Source organism: Arachis hypogaea, chromosome 14 (assembly GCF_003086295.3).
Source record: "Arachis hypogaea cultivar Tifrunner chromosome 14, arahy.Tifrunner.gnm2.J5K5, whole genome shotgun sequence".
NCBI lineage: Eukaryota > Viridiplantae > Streptophyta > Magnoliopsida > Fabales > Fabaceae > Arachis > Arachis hypogaea.
The window spans coordinates 29,232,676-29,245,920 of NC_092049.1; the positions used below are offsets into that span (position 1 = coordinate 29,232,676).

At 33.6% G+C, this 13,245-nt stretch overlaps 1 protein-coding gene across 1 annotated transcript; it reads right to left on the bottom strand.

Annotated features, from left to right (window-relative positions):
- Window positions 1–5,281: 5,281 nt before the first annotated feature.
- On the bottom strand, window positions 5,282–12,755 carry LOC112741895 (subtilisin-like protease SBT2.6). Its single transcript, XM_025791061.3, has 11 exons — window positions 12,226–12,755; window positions 11,478–11,706; window positions 10,889–11,033; window positions 10,379–10,773; window positions 9,821–9,916; window positions 9,649–9,721; window positions 9,026–9,311; window positions 8,082–8,407; window positions 7,601–7,868; window positions 6,506–6,787; window positions 5,282–5,916 (listed from the first exon to the last, which is right to left on the bottom strand). The coding sequence occupies exons 2-11, from the start codon at window positions 11,657–11,659 to the stop codon at window positions 5,507–5,509; spliced, it is 2,463 nt and encodes an 820-aa protein (XP_025646846.1). The 5' UTR covers window positions 11,660–11,706; window positions 12,226–12,755; the 3' UTR covers window positions 5,282–5,506.
- Window positions 12,756–13,245: the final 490 nt, after the last annotated feature.

Genomic DNA, 13,245 nt, shown 5'->3' on the forward strand with positions numbered 1-13,245 from the left:
CTTTGGTTAGATGGATCTCTGATTGAATCTTCCTCGGTTGAGGGTTTTCAATGTTCCTTTTCGGTGGAGAACATGCGTTCTCTCGAGGTGGAGGTAGCACTAGCCTAAGGTCATCGTGGCGTGGCTCTGGTTCTGACTCAAACGCTGTGTGACCGTCTTCATACTGATTATCTGCCATCATCAATGGTTGTGCTCCAGGTCTTTAGCAATGGCACCAATGTTTCGAGGGTTGCCTTAAAATTGCCTTGGGCTTGAACGTGAGGTCCAAACCCCCTGTGAGGCAGCGTCTGACTTATTCTTGGGTCGAGGTGCCACCGTCTTAGTTCCTTGTGAGGAGGTGGGGTGGTACTTGCAAGAGATTCTAATGCTTAAGTTAGCAAGGATTTTAGGCAGAATTTTAGTAGATTAGATCGTGTATATACTTAAGGGGTGTCAGTGTATTTATAGTAGAATGAATAACCACCTTTTGGAGTAGTTTCACCTTTGTTAGTGGATACTCGTTCCCTTTATCTTGGGAGTTTGTTAGAATCTGTCTTTTAGTAGAGATAGAGATAATGGAAGAGATTCGGGGAGGCAGTTACTTATTTGTATAAGTAAAGCTGGACCTTTTATTGTGTCCGACCTCTTAAGAGGTCGGGTAAGTTGGGAGAGACTGTCTTTTTAGATAGGCTTTTTATCCTTATTGGGCCTGGCTTTATTTTTTGGTCTGGACATGAACAGTTATATTTTCTCTAAAGAAGAATGATGTATCCTTATGATTTACTTTTTTTACTTATCATATTAACTCCTAAATAAAGTAAAATATTTAATTAAATAATTACCCAAATCAGTCCCCAATAATTTTAAAAGTAGATATTTTGGTTCCTAAGAAAAATGAATACACAGATTAATTCCCAAAATTTTATTTCGATAGACAAATCAGTTTCCAGTTTATTTTTCAGTAGATATTTTTATAAAATATTTAGTAGTACTTCTATCAAAGAAAAATTATAGTTCAATTAGCTTAGTATCTTTACATTAACCTGAAGTATTCAAGTTCAAACTTCACCTCTTACATTTGTTGTATTTTTTACTTTTAAACTTTAGTAAGGCAAAAATATTAGAAAAAAGTTATATATATTTATTTATTTAATTTAATATTATTTTATATTTGACTGTTTATTTTAATTTAATTTTTATATTATACAAAAATATTAAAATATTCAATAAATATTAAATGTCATTGTATTTTTATAGATTGATAGAAGAATTTACAAGTTGTAACTTAAGAAATTTTAATTTTTTAATCTAAGTTTTGAGTTCAAACAATTATATTTTTTTGCATCATCTTTGTGAAATTAGGTAACTTTTTATTTATTTAATTTAGTATTATTTTATATTTGTTGATTTTTTAACTAAAAGTTTTTTTACTAACAATAATATTCAATAAGTATTATAAATTTTAAGTTGCTCAAGATTTGAAGAGTACCATTATAAAGTATTTTATATTTTTTATCCGTAGAATTATTTATTTATTATCTTATTAGTAACAAACTTAAAGAATAATTATATCTATAAATTTTATTTTAATTTTGTGGCCCCCTCAAAATTTTTTTTCAAGCTTCGTCACTGTCTTCAAAGATTTTAAAAGCAGACATTTTAGTTCCCAAGAAAAATTAATACATAGATCAATCTTTAACCTTTTTTTTTCTGTCAAACATAATAGTCCCCCGTCTACTTTACTTTTATTATATGTCAACCTTTATTATTATTAACTTAACTTTATGCATGTGGACGATGATACTAGCATATTAATATACTTTTTTCGTTAGAAACAAGTAAGGTGAATAATGATAGTTTAAAATTCAAATTAAAATATTTTCTTTTAATACAATTTTTTTTTAAAATAGGACATCTTTTGATTATATTAAAACGAAAATATCAAATAATTTTAACTTTAAATTTTTTGTAGAATAATCTCTATTATTATTATTATTATTATTATTATTATTATTATTATTATTATTATTATTATTATTATTATTATTATTATTATTGAGTGACTCTATATATATATATCTAATGAATAAATTTATTATTATTTTTGTTTAAAAAATACAAAAAATTATGGTACAATATTATTGTATAATAATAATAATAATAATAATAATAATAATAATAATAATAATAATAATAATAATAATAATAATAATAATAATAATTTTTTTAGATAGTGGACTGTTATGTCTGATGAAAAAATGTTAGAGATTGATCTGTATATTAGTTTTTTTTAAGACTAAAATGTCTATTTTTAAAATTTTTGGAGACTGATCTAAATAATTATTCTGCTAGAAAATGAATTAGAGACTAATTTATCTGTTAAAATAAATTTTAAAGATATTTTTATATATTAATTTTTTTAAAAAACTAAAATATTTCTACTCTTAAAATTTTTGGAGATTGATTTGGATACACGTGTGTTTCCCATATAATTATCGACTAATGATGAAGTTCAATTCACGTCAAGAGAGATGTTACATATCATTTTATAACTAAAAGTATATACATAATTAACTGAAATTTTCATTTGATTACTGTGTTTGCTTTTCGTGTTTTTTACATACCATTAGAATAAAATTGGCAATCATTTATATGTCATCATTTGCAAAAGTTGTTATTTCACGTGATTTTGGTAATTTTGATAGGGTGTTAAATTAAATATGTATCAAAATTTTAGTTTGGAGAGTAGATACGATGTTTTTGAAAAAAAAAAGTGGGCTTAATCCAAAAATTACTTAATGTCTGCGTTAAAATTAATTGCATCGAAATACTGGTGATAAATTATAGCAAATGAAAAGAAGTACGTAAAATAAATGAAAGTTTTAAATAAAGAGTAAACTACCATTTGTATCCACGAAAGTTAAAAACACTGACACATCTATCCATTAAAAAAAGAAATTACCATTTGTACCCATAAAACATGAGTTTTATATAACAAAATTATTCAAACACTAAAAAATCACATAACCCCAAATTACCATTATCATCATCTGCATCATCTTTTCCCCTCTACCACCACCACCACTAACCCCATCCTCTCTCTCTCCTTCCATTTTTTGAGGTTGTCGCCACCGCCAGAGTCTGTCAACTCTGCCAACTCCTTCCTCTCTCTCTCTCTCTTTCTCTTCTGTGTTTTGCTTCTCTCTCTCTTCTACTTCTTCGAATGGTTACGTGATGTAAGTTCAGTGGTCTCTGGGTTTGCAGACTAGGGAAGAGCGGGTGAAACCGCAGACTAGACAAGGGCTGGAGCTCTGTGTCAGCGAGAGATGGAGAGCTAGTTGGAACGGGTTGGGGCAGGGGTAGCGATCAAGCAGCGGCGGCGGCTCTAGGGTTGCGAAAGGCGGCAAAAACAGAAGGCGATGGTGGTCCTGGGCTCGCGGCGGTGAGGCGAGGGGAAGAAGAAGAAAGAGAGAGGAAAAGGATGGAAGAGGAAAGAAAGGGGAAAAGGACGCGGCGCCAACAAGTGGAGGTTGGGTGGGACTTGATGGCACTAGCGACTGTTGAGTGCCGCGGCGGTGGTTACGCAGAGGAGCAGAGAAGGGAACAGGGGTGAGAAGAGGCGAGAGAGAGGAAGAAGAGAGGAAATCGGGTGAGGGGGCGATAACTTGGTGGTCACTGGTGGTGGTGTGGTGGTCTAAGACAATTTAGTTTTTCTATTATTGTTGTTGTTGCTGCTTTATGTGAAAAGAAGATGATAATGGAGGTATAGTGGTGGTGGTGGTGATGGTAGTGATGAAGGAAATGAGGTGGTGGTGCCTTTGAACTCAAAGTTTGGCTCAGGCGAGGACGAGACAGGGAAGGAGAGAAGAAGGGGTGGATGATGCGGATGATGATAAGGGTAACTTGGGGCTTTTATGTAATTTTTTAGTGTTTGGATAATTTTGTTATATGGAACTCATGTTTTATGGATACAAATGGTAATTTCTTTTTTTATGGGTAGATATGTCAGCGTTTTCAATTTTTATGGGTAGAAATGGTAGTTTACTCTTAAATAAATGAAAGAATAAAATTGAAATTGAAAGAAAGCAAAATAACAATAAAATATTGAAAGCTAAGAAGAAAAATGAAAAGAAACGAATTAAAACGAAAAAAGAAAACAAAGGAAAATAAAAATAGACTCTTAACACTCACATGTATTTGTACTCCATGATCTTCCGTTGCGTCGTTGGGACCAGAAATTTTTGTAGAATTTGGTGTGATAATGAAGTTTTTTTGATTGAAATCCTCTAACTCTTCTCTTATTTATATATCACTAGTTGTGGACTACAAAATACTACTCGATTGACACGATCTAACTTCCCCTTTTTTCTCGGGCTTTCACAATCCACGACCTTGCTTTGACTGTGAAGGACCTTGTCCTCCAAGGTGACATCCCACGTCTTTACTTTTACCTTGGTCTTTAAGTTTCACGTTCGCTCTTCCGCTTGCTCCCCAAAATTTATATCCATGTTCTCAACTCAGCTTGAAAATCAAGTAAAAGTCTTAATGTTCAAGAAAAAACAATAACTTTTTCAACTTGTTTCCCATGGGTTGAAAATCTTCGACTTCAATGCTCTTGCATCATCTTTCTTCGACTTCGACTTGCTCATATCTTCATCTGATATTAGTTCTAACTAATTCCTCATATCGACACAATTCATAGTCCAAACTCATCCTAGTCGATGAATCCATTTTTTAGCACCAACAGTTGTTAAACAGGTTGTTGGATCAAATCATTATGTTAGCATGGCAAAATATTTCCAAAATGTCTAAATAAAATCTTGTATTCTTACTTTATTTCACTAATCTTTTGACTTCAGCAACACTCCACTTGGGAATTTTTTACTCCTTTAAAAACTGTTTGTTCGTGAGAAAATCAGTAGTCTTAGACCATATAATTAGTTATCCATATGTTTGTATCTAGTTAGGCTAAGTACAACACACCTTTTGAGTGTGGTTTTTCTCCGGATCCTGCATTAACGCGGAATGCTTTTGCATCGGATTACTTTTTTTTTTGTTTATGCTTGTATGCTTGTATCTTGTTAAATCCAAAACAGTTAATATTCTCATCAGCTATAAATTAATAAATATAATGCATTTTAGAAGAGCCAAATCCCTCATTTAGATATATGCTGAGCCAATGCAATTACTCCAGTGGTAGATGCTGTATTCCCAACTATATTCTAAATCCCAATTTCCCTTAATTATGAATTGCAGCAAGCAAGCAATTGTGGGAGGAAGGGAAACATGTGTGAAGAAGACATTTCACAAAGCAGCTTCTCAAGAAAGCACTTGAGAATGAGAACAGTAGCAAAACTTTATATGTTGAGTCTCTCCGCCTTTTACACTTGCTTACCTTTACAGTTTACAACCTATATATTCAAGATCACATATGAATAAATCTTAAAGGACATACCTTATTTCTCCACAAGTTACAAAGAATATTACAAACATAGCTTTGAGCTTTGAACTTTGAGACCAAATTAAGCTATCTTGAGTATCCATTGGCCAGAACAGGGATCCTCACCTTGTGACCTCTGCTCCCTTTCATCAAAACCTCACCAAAGCTATAGGTTCCGGTCACTGACCGAACTGTTAGTGTCACGGTAAACTTACGCGATGCGCCTGGTCTGATGGTCATTGCTGGAGGATTGACTTCAATGGCAACTGCAGGGTCCATTCTAGCTGTATTCACATATGTTTCTTCTTCCCCTGCAACATTTGTGACGGTTCGGGTGACAACTCGAGTTCTTACTAGATGGGAGACTGTAACGGAAGGACTGTTTAGATTTGCTGGGTTGCCCATTGTGTTGTTGCATGGTGTGTTTGTATAATTCTTTATCTCATGAATGTCGATGCCGGGTGTTGTGCACAAGAACCCTAGATAATCATTGTATCCTGCAAAATTAATTAGGTGGTTTTATTATTCATTTATCTTTAGGTTTTCACTTCATGATATAATATTCAAAATCATTTAGGGAAGACTCACATTATTTAAATAAGTTATTTTATTGGATTTTAATAAGTTAAAAGCAAGTGAAGACAATAGGAAACAGAAGATCCACATCTAGTAAAGATATTTTTAAGAACTGATTTGAAAGAGGTATGCAGAATACCCTTTATTTTATTACTTTGATGAAGATTTACCATTTCCATTCTAGTTGTCATGATAATGACTTTATTTTAATTTGGACAAGATTCCATTCTGATAAATTTCAAATTCGTTTTGCAAAACATATTAAGCATCCCAAACTGGCACTGCATAGATGTCCCGGCCCCAATGCCAGTTTCTTGTTTATCATTCTTATTCTTTCTGGCTAACTCTTCAAATCAGATTCATCAAAATTCAGTTCAAATAAATTCTTGAATTTTACTTACCTTGATTCTCATATCTATGTAAATTCATGTTTCAGAACATTATCCTGACAAGACTAAAGTATAGAAAATAAAAAAATAAAGGTTATCTAAGAGGGAAGAAGTAATAAACCTGCATCAAAGATTAGCCCAGGGTCCAAAGCATCTCTTGGATTAACATGTCCACTCCCATAATCAAAAGGAGTAGCTTTTACTAGCTTCATCGCCTGTGTTTCAGAATATTGCTGTGCTAGAATAGGATTTCCTGCTCTGTCTAGAGTTGTTGATGTCGTCATCAAGGCTGATTTGATGGCGGCAGGGCTCCAATGTGGATGTTTCTGCTTTATGAGAGCCGCAATGCCGGCTATATGTGGAGCAGCCATGCTAGTTCCAGATATCATGGCAAATCCCTCTCCTGCTTAAACAAAAATCACTTAACATAAATCAAATCCTATAGCATATTGATATCTTTGCTACAATGTTTTTCTTCCACCCTCCTCAATCATGCAATGGTTCTTTCAATAATACTATAAAACTACAGAAGCGCACCCCATTTTCCAACAATGATATCATAGTAAGGGCCCATTTTGTTAGCCAAATTTAGATTCTAAGCAGACTATAATGAGAAGTTTACTGGGACATTTATTTAAAAGGTAAAGAAGTGACTATTTGTCTAAATTAATCTATGTGGTCAGAAAGGACGATAGAATCATACCTCAGGTGATTCGAGTGTGTAAGATGTATAGATGAAAGTAAGAATAGGCCAAATAAATAGAGGAAGAACAAGACCAAAAAGGATAAACAAAACCACTGAAAAGGGTTTAAACTTCAATTTCAATGGTCTGTCTAGACATTTGACAGGGCATATCATCTTTTGATCGATGTAATTAACACTACCTAGTGGAAAAATTGTTGTTGCTATTATTGTAATCTTAGAACAAAAATAAAACATGAAACTTCAAAATCAATTATTAGAGGAATTTTAGCCTATTAAGGTCATGTGCATGTTCTTGTTTCTGCGACTAGGCTGTCCTATGTCGGTATCAAATGTTGCTGTTATCAATGAATTTCCCAGATTATTAACATGGACAAAAATAAGAAGAAATCATGTTTGCCCCATCAATCAACTCAGCTAGCCCTATGGTGCAGTTCAAATGTTTATATATAGGCTGAAATTTCAAGACATCGGCTACTAAGGGGACAACAACTTAATCAAACCATTACTTACCAATATAATTTGGTTCATCAGTTCCATTTAGAGACCAAGCACCCCAAATTAATGATCCCGGTGCCAATATATCTGGCTTGAGAAGATCTGCCTCTTGGAAATTAAAGTCCTTTATATTTGGTCCTCTTGCAGAGAATAAAGCCACCTGTGGTGCAGACTTATGAAGAATAGGCATCAAACCATCCCCAATTTTTCCAGTACCTTTGAAACTCTTCACCCTTCCAGTCCAGTCTCTTGGAGTGGAGATTTTATAATAATCTATTAGTTCCTGAAAATGATGATTTCAAATACAAAATGATATTATAAATATCACATACTTTGTCATCATTAAGAAAAGTGCTAGAAGCATATAAAATAAGTATTAGAAAACAATAATAGCAAAGTGCCTGATTGTGGAATAACTTAAACAGATGGAAAAGCGTAGCAGTCATATATTTGGTCCGCCCCAAAATAAATATATAAGCAAAGACAAGTCAAGTACCTTTGACTTGCTGACATCTGCGATAACAATCCCAGGAATGCCAACAGGGACTGGATCAAATTTTGCTCCAGGAGAAACAGTTTCAACACAGAGAACAAATCCAGCTGCACCAAGAGACTTCGCTGTTTCTGAAACCTTTTTTATTGATGCAGAACCAACTACAAAGTTGAAAGAATAACCACAAAGAAGAATGTTCCCCTTTATCAAGTTCTTGTTTAGAAGTTCAGGTCTCTGGCAATCCGTGGGATTGTACTTCATAACTGAGGAGTCTAGCACAACATCATTTGCAGCAACTAATGTGTATGATTGGTTAAAATGTGTAGAAGCTGCCCAAAGCCGTGCCAAAGAATGGAGACAACCATAAATATACTTCGCACATAAGCATGGAATTACAGAAGAATAGTGATAACCAAACAAAACAAAGCTATTGGCCAATTTCACTACTGACTATATTTTTTCATTAATACTAATATTAAAATCATCCTACTATTCTTTCTTTTGAGAAAAAGGAAATAAGTAGATAAAGAGAATAGAATGATATTAGCATTTTCTGCTAGCTACTGGCACCAGCATCAACAAGGAAAAAGCAGTACCAAAACTCTCTAATGATCAGAAAAGTAAAACACTTAAGCTGGTAAAATGATTTTTACATTTTTCCAACTATTGTACAGAAACACACTGTAGCCTATTCCAATCCTTAGTCCCAAGGAGATCTTTACCTACCCTATAAATAATTGATGTTATCCATAGAAGAAAATTATATGCATGTTTTCTCATTCTTTTCTGTTTTCATTGTAGCACTCAAAAGAGCAATGTTGATATAATCAATAAAAATGAGTCATAACTGAAAAGAGACTTATTCTACACGAGACTTCTCTTTCTGTTTACATTCTCCTTCTAATAGTTACAACCCAATAAACGTAGTGGGAAGTTGGAAAACTTACGTGATAGACCAATTCCAGCCAAGATTTTACCATCTCCAAGAGTCAGATGATTTTTATATCTACGATCATCAATTGCTGCAGCTACGGATGCTATCCATGGACTATACGAAACTAAAGTCTTAGGAAAGGGGCCACCATTTCCGGCAGCCTGTGCAACAAAGACACCAGCTTTCACAGCTCCAAGAAGCGTAGCATCAAATGGGTTTAAATAAGTGGTTTTGGTGGTTGCTGGAGGACTGTTGGGTCCAACAGAAAGGCTGAGTATATCAACCCCATCATGTACAGCCTGTAAACTCTCAAATTTAAACAGTTAGACATGTTGGGCTGAAACACTATCCCTTAAAAAGTAAAGACTGCATAACAGATTTCATCTAATGCCAAACTTGAGTGTTGAATTTAGAGTAACTTTAAAAAAGAAAAAAACTTCTTAAAAGCATCTCCTCTTGAGCAATCCAGTGTAATGGCTAGCAATTTTTAAAAGAGAATATAACGTAACAGTATTTTCCAACCTCAGTTAATGAACCAAGAGAACTCAAAAATCTTGGGAAAATATATATTCTGTTGAACAATTGAACATTCGGAGATGAAAGATTGAGAAAAGTATTATAATTATAGGTGTATACCTGATCAATTGCAGCAACTACATCTGCAATGAAACCTCCAAAGAGTCTATAGAGTGCTTTGTACACAGCAATCCTGAAGACAAACATAACAGATGTCTAACTCTAATGCAACAAAAAGGATTACATTTCCCAGTTTCATAAACAATTCATCTAGGGAATTATCGTTCCTCACCTGGCACGAGGAGCCATTCCACTTGCTTTCCCAAATTCATGTCCATGCATCCTCACAGGAATTCCATTTCTTCCAGCCGCAATAGAGGCAGTATGACTGCGAAATGAAGATGCAAAGATGATCAAGGAATTGTTCAATGAAAATCGTTTACCAACTAAGAAGATAAGGTTTCAAGCACGAATGCCAATACTATCCACTTCAAATGTTTTAAAGACAGACAGAAGAACTGGAATTGTGTAGTCTTTGCAAACTGGAAAGGTTAAGATTATATTTCAATTTCAGCTCCGCATCACTTTCAAGTTATAAGGATGCATCCCATTCTCAACCTTGAGTAGATGTTCCAGAAATCCCACGAAAATTCATGATAGGATTTCCATTTTGAGCTATACTGACCAATTAATCTATTAGATAGCAATATTTACTCCATGTAGAAACAAAAACAAAGAGATAAACACCGGTTGCTTTAATTCTGAGCAAAGGACTCGTCATAGTATAACAGAAGAGGGAATCAGAGTTTCAAAGTAAGATGGTAATGAAAAGTAAAATAGGGTCTCTTACCTTCCATGCCCATCCCCGTCCAAAGGAGAAGCAAAATCAACTATAGGGTTAAATGCCCCAGCAGCTATTGCAGCTTGAGCAAAATGCTGTGCTCCTATAATCTTCCCATTACAGAAACTTCTCTTAGTCTCCGGGTCAACTTCACATTTTCCTCTATACGTTGGAAGTGGCCCATATGGTTCAGTATTATAAGTGACAAAGCTGGGATGGTGAGGATATATCCCAGAGTCCACAAATCCAATCACTATGTTTTCTCCGGCTCGATCATAGCCACCTCCTGTCGGCCACACTCCAGTTGGAAGCCCCAAAAATTGTGGTGTATGTGTTGTAAGTCTCTTCACTTTCCAGTCCCTCACAACAGATTTAACACCAGGAGCATGTCTAAGAGTTTCTGCCTACTAATATAAGAGCAGAACACAAGGAAATTAGTGTGCAGAAATGAGTTTGGAAAAGAAAAAAATATTGTTTACTACCAATTGAAGAATACTAGAAAGATCATAAAGACATCACCTGCTCTGGGGAAAGATGCACAGCAAACCCATTTATAAGATGTCGATAGCTATAGAGTTTTGTGTACGTCCCAGCATCAAACAACATTTCAAGTAGCATATCATGTCTTTTCTCAAGGTGGCGTGCATAAGAAGTGACCAATTCACTGCAAGAAGTTCAAAATAGTACAGAAAGCGGAGAAATTAGCAACGCAGAAATCAGTATCCAGTTCTTGATCCAGCAAACATTTAGCATTTACTTATGCACATCACAAACTTTAGTAAATATCTCCAATAACAGAGTTATGGTGAAGTTACCCTATATTAGAAAATAAAAATGTAAATATCTCCAATATTTATGTTAACTTAAGCTTGGAAGAACAACTTATATAAGAAATTATTGCCAATAATTCATTATTCTAAAGTCTTAACCGCTTAAAACCATTACATTCTTTGTTTCCAGAGTGCATAAATTCATTCATGCAGAATTAGTCCAATTACAATCTTGAACGAAAACAAAGTTTTTCCAACCGTTTAGATTCTTTGTTGATTGAATTGTTGTGATTATTAAGAAACATAAAAAACTGGAGAATATATTCAAATGCAAGTACCTTGTGGTATCGATCTTCTCATCAGATTCCACAGCAGTAGCTTCAAACCCATCGATACCGCCGGTGTAACTTATGATAGGCTCACCTTCAACGGTTACTATATAAACCTCTGCCTTCCCAGGTTCAAGAATATTGGCCAATATAATTATTATAAATATACACCAAAACTCCACCAACCTCATTTTTCAAATTATTGGAGTTCCCAACTTGAATAGCTTAAGCTTGAGATCTGTTTCATCATACATCAGTGTCATTAGACAAAATAATTAGAAGTATAAAATAGCAAAGAAAAGAGAGAATAATCAAAGCCAAACTGAGTAATTAACAACAACAATAACATTGATACCAAGTCAAGACAGTAAATTACTAATTTTTAGAAATAGAATGTGTTAGTTTATATATACAAATAAAAATGTTTTCATAATCTAATATTCCTGACACTGATAGCAGATTAACATAAAATAAACCAAGAGTTCCTAAAATATTCTTTAAATAAATATTTATACAGCAGAGCGTGTGACAAAAATATTGAGAGAGAGAGAGAGAGAGACAGAGAGAGGACGCACAAAAAAATTATTACAAAAACAAATCCGCAAATTTCTGATATTAGAAAAAAAAAACAGAGTAACCAGAACTCGCAATAACAAAAATAGAATGACTAATCAGGGAAAGAAGGTTCAACATTCACAATAACAAATCATTAGGAATGAAGAATGAGGAATGAAGCAAAAATAGAAAGCAGTTATACCAATGTGACAGACTGTATGATGATCGAAGCAGAAGAGCAAGCTACAACTGTAAAAAGGAGATTAGAAGATTCATATCGCGGACATTGCGGCGCAGAATAAAGTGATAACAAGAAGTAGAAGAAGCAAAGAATCGTCGGCAACAAGAAGAAGAAGAAGAAGAGAAAAGCGAGAATGGAGTGTGAGTGTATATGTATGTATGTATGGGATGGGTGTAGTCTATTGTAGTAAGAGAGTGGACACCATGGTTGGGTGGATTCACGAGCACGCCATTGGAGTGGCGATCTAGATCGGGTGCAGAGGAGTGCACCTCCACTTCCCGTGATCGGAGATCTAACGGTCACCGTTTAGTGCCATGCTCTGTGGAACTGTACTCACAGACTGGGTGACAGTGAGTGAGTGAAGGAAGTGAAAAAATAAAAATAAGCTAAGGTGTGGGGTGTGGAGCATGGGTCAGGGTCAGGGTCACACTCTCACATGTTTTTTTATCAGAGACATGATAATTTTATGATAATTTTCCTTGTAATAAGACAACCTTATGGAAAATTTTGTAATATATTTATAATCTTCAACTAAAATAAATTATTAATAAAATTTTTAGAAGGTTTTGTGATAAATTTAAAGATTTCGAAAAAAAGTATTAAACAAGTTTTTTTTGAAATAATTAAAATAGATTTATAAGTTTCTGATAAGACAATAAATTCTGTCTAATATTTTAATGTGAATTTGATTTATATTTTTATTTTCTATTTTCTAATATTTCTGTTCTTATAATTTTATGAAATAAAAAACGAGAAATAAAAATAAGAAATAAAATTTTATTATTTTTACTTTTTTTATAAAATTTTAAAAATAAAAAAATACTAATAATAAAAACAAATGTAAAAACACAAACTAAATACATTTTTAATTTTTTAAAAATCTATAAACATAATATTTTAAAATTTATTAGTTTTTTTTTTTAAAAAAAGACCTATAAATATAACACATTTTTTAAAAAAAAAACTTATTTAATATTTTAT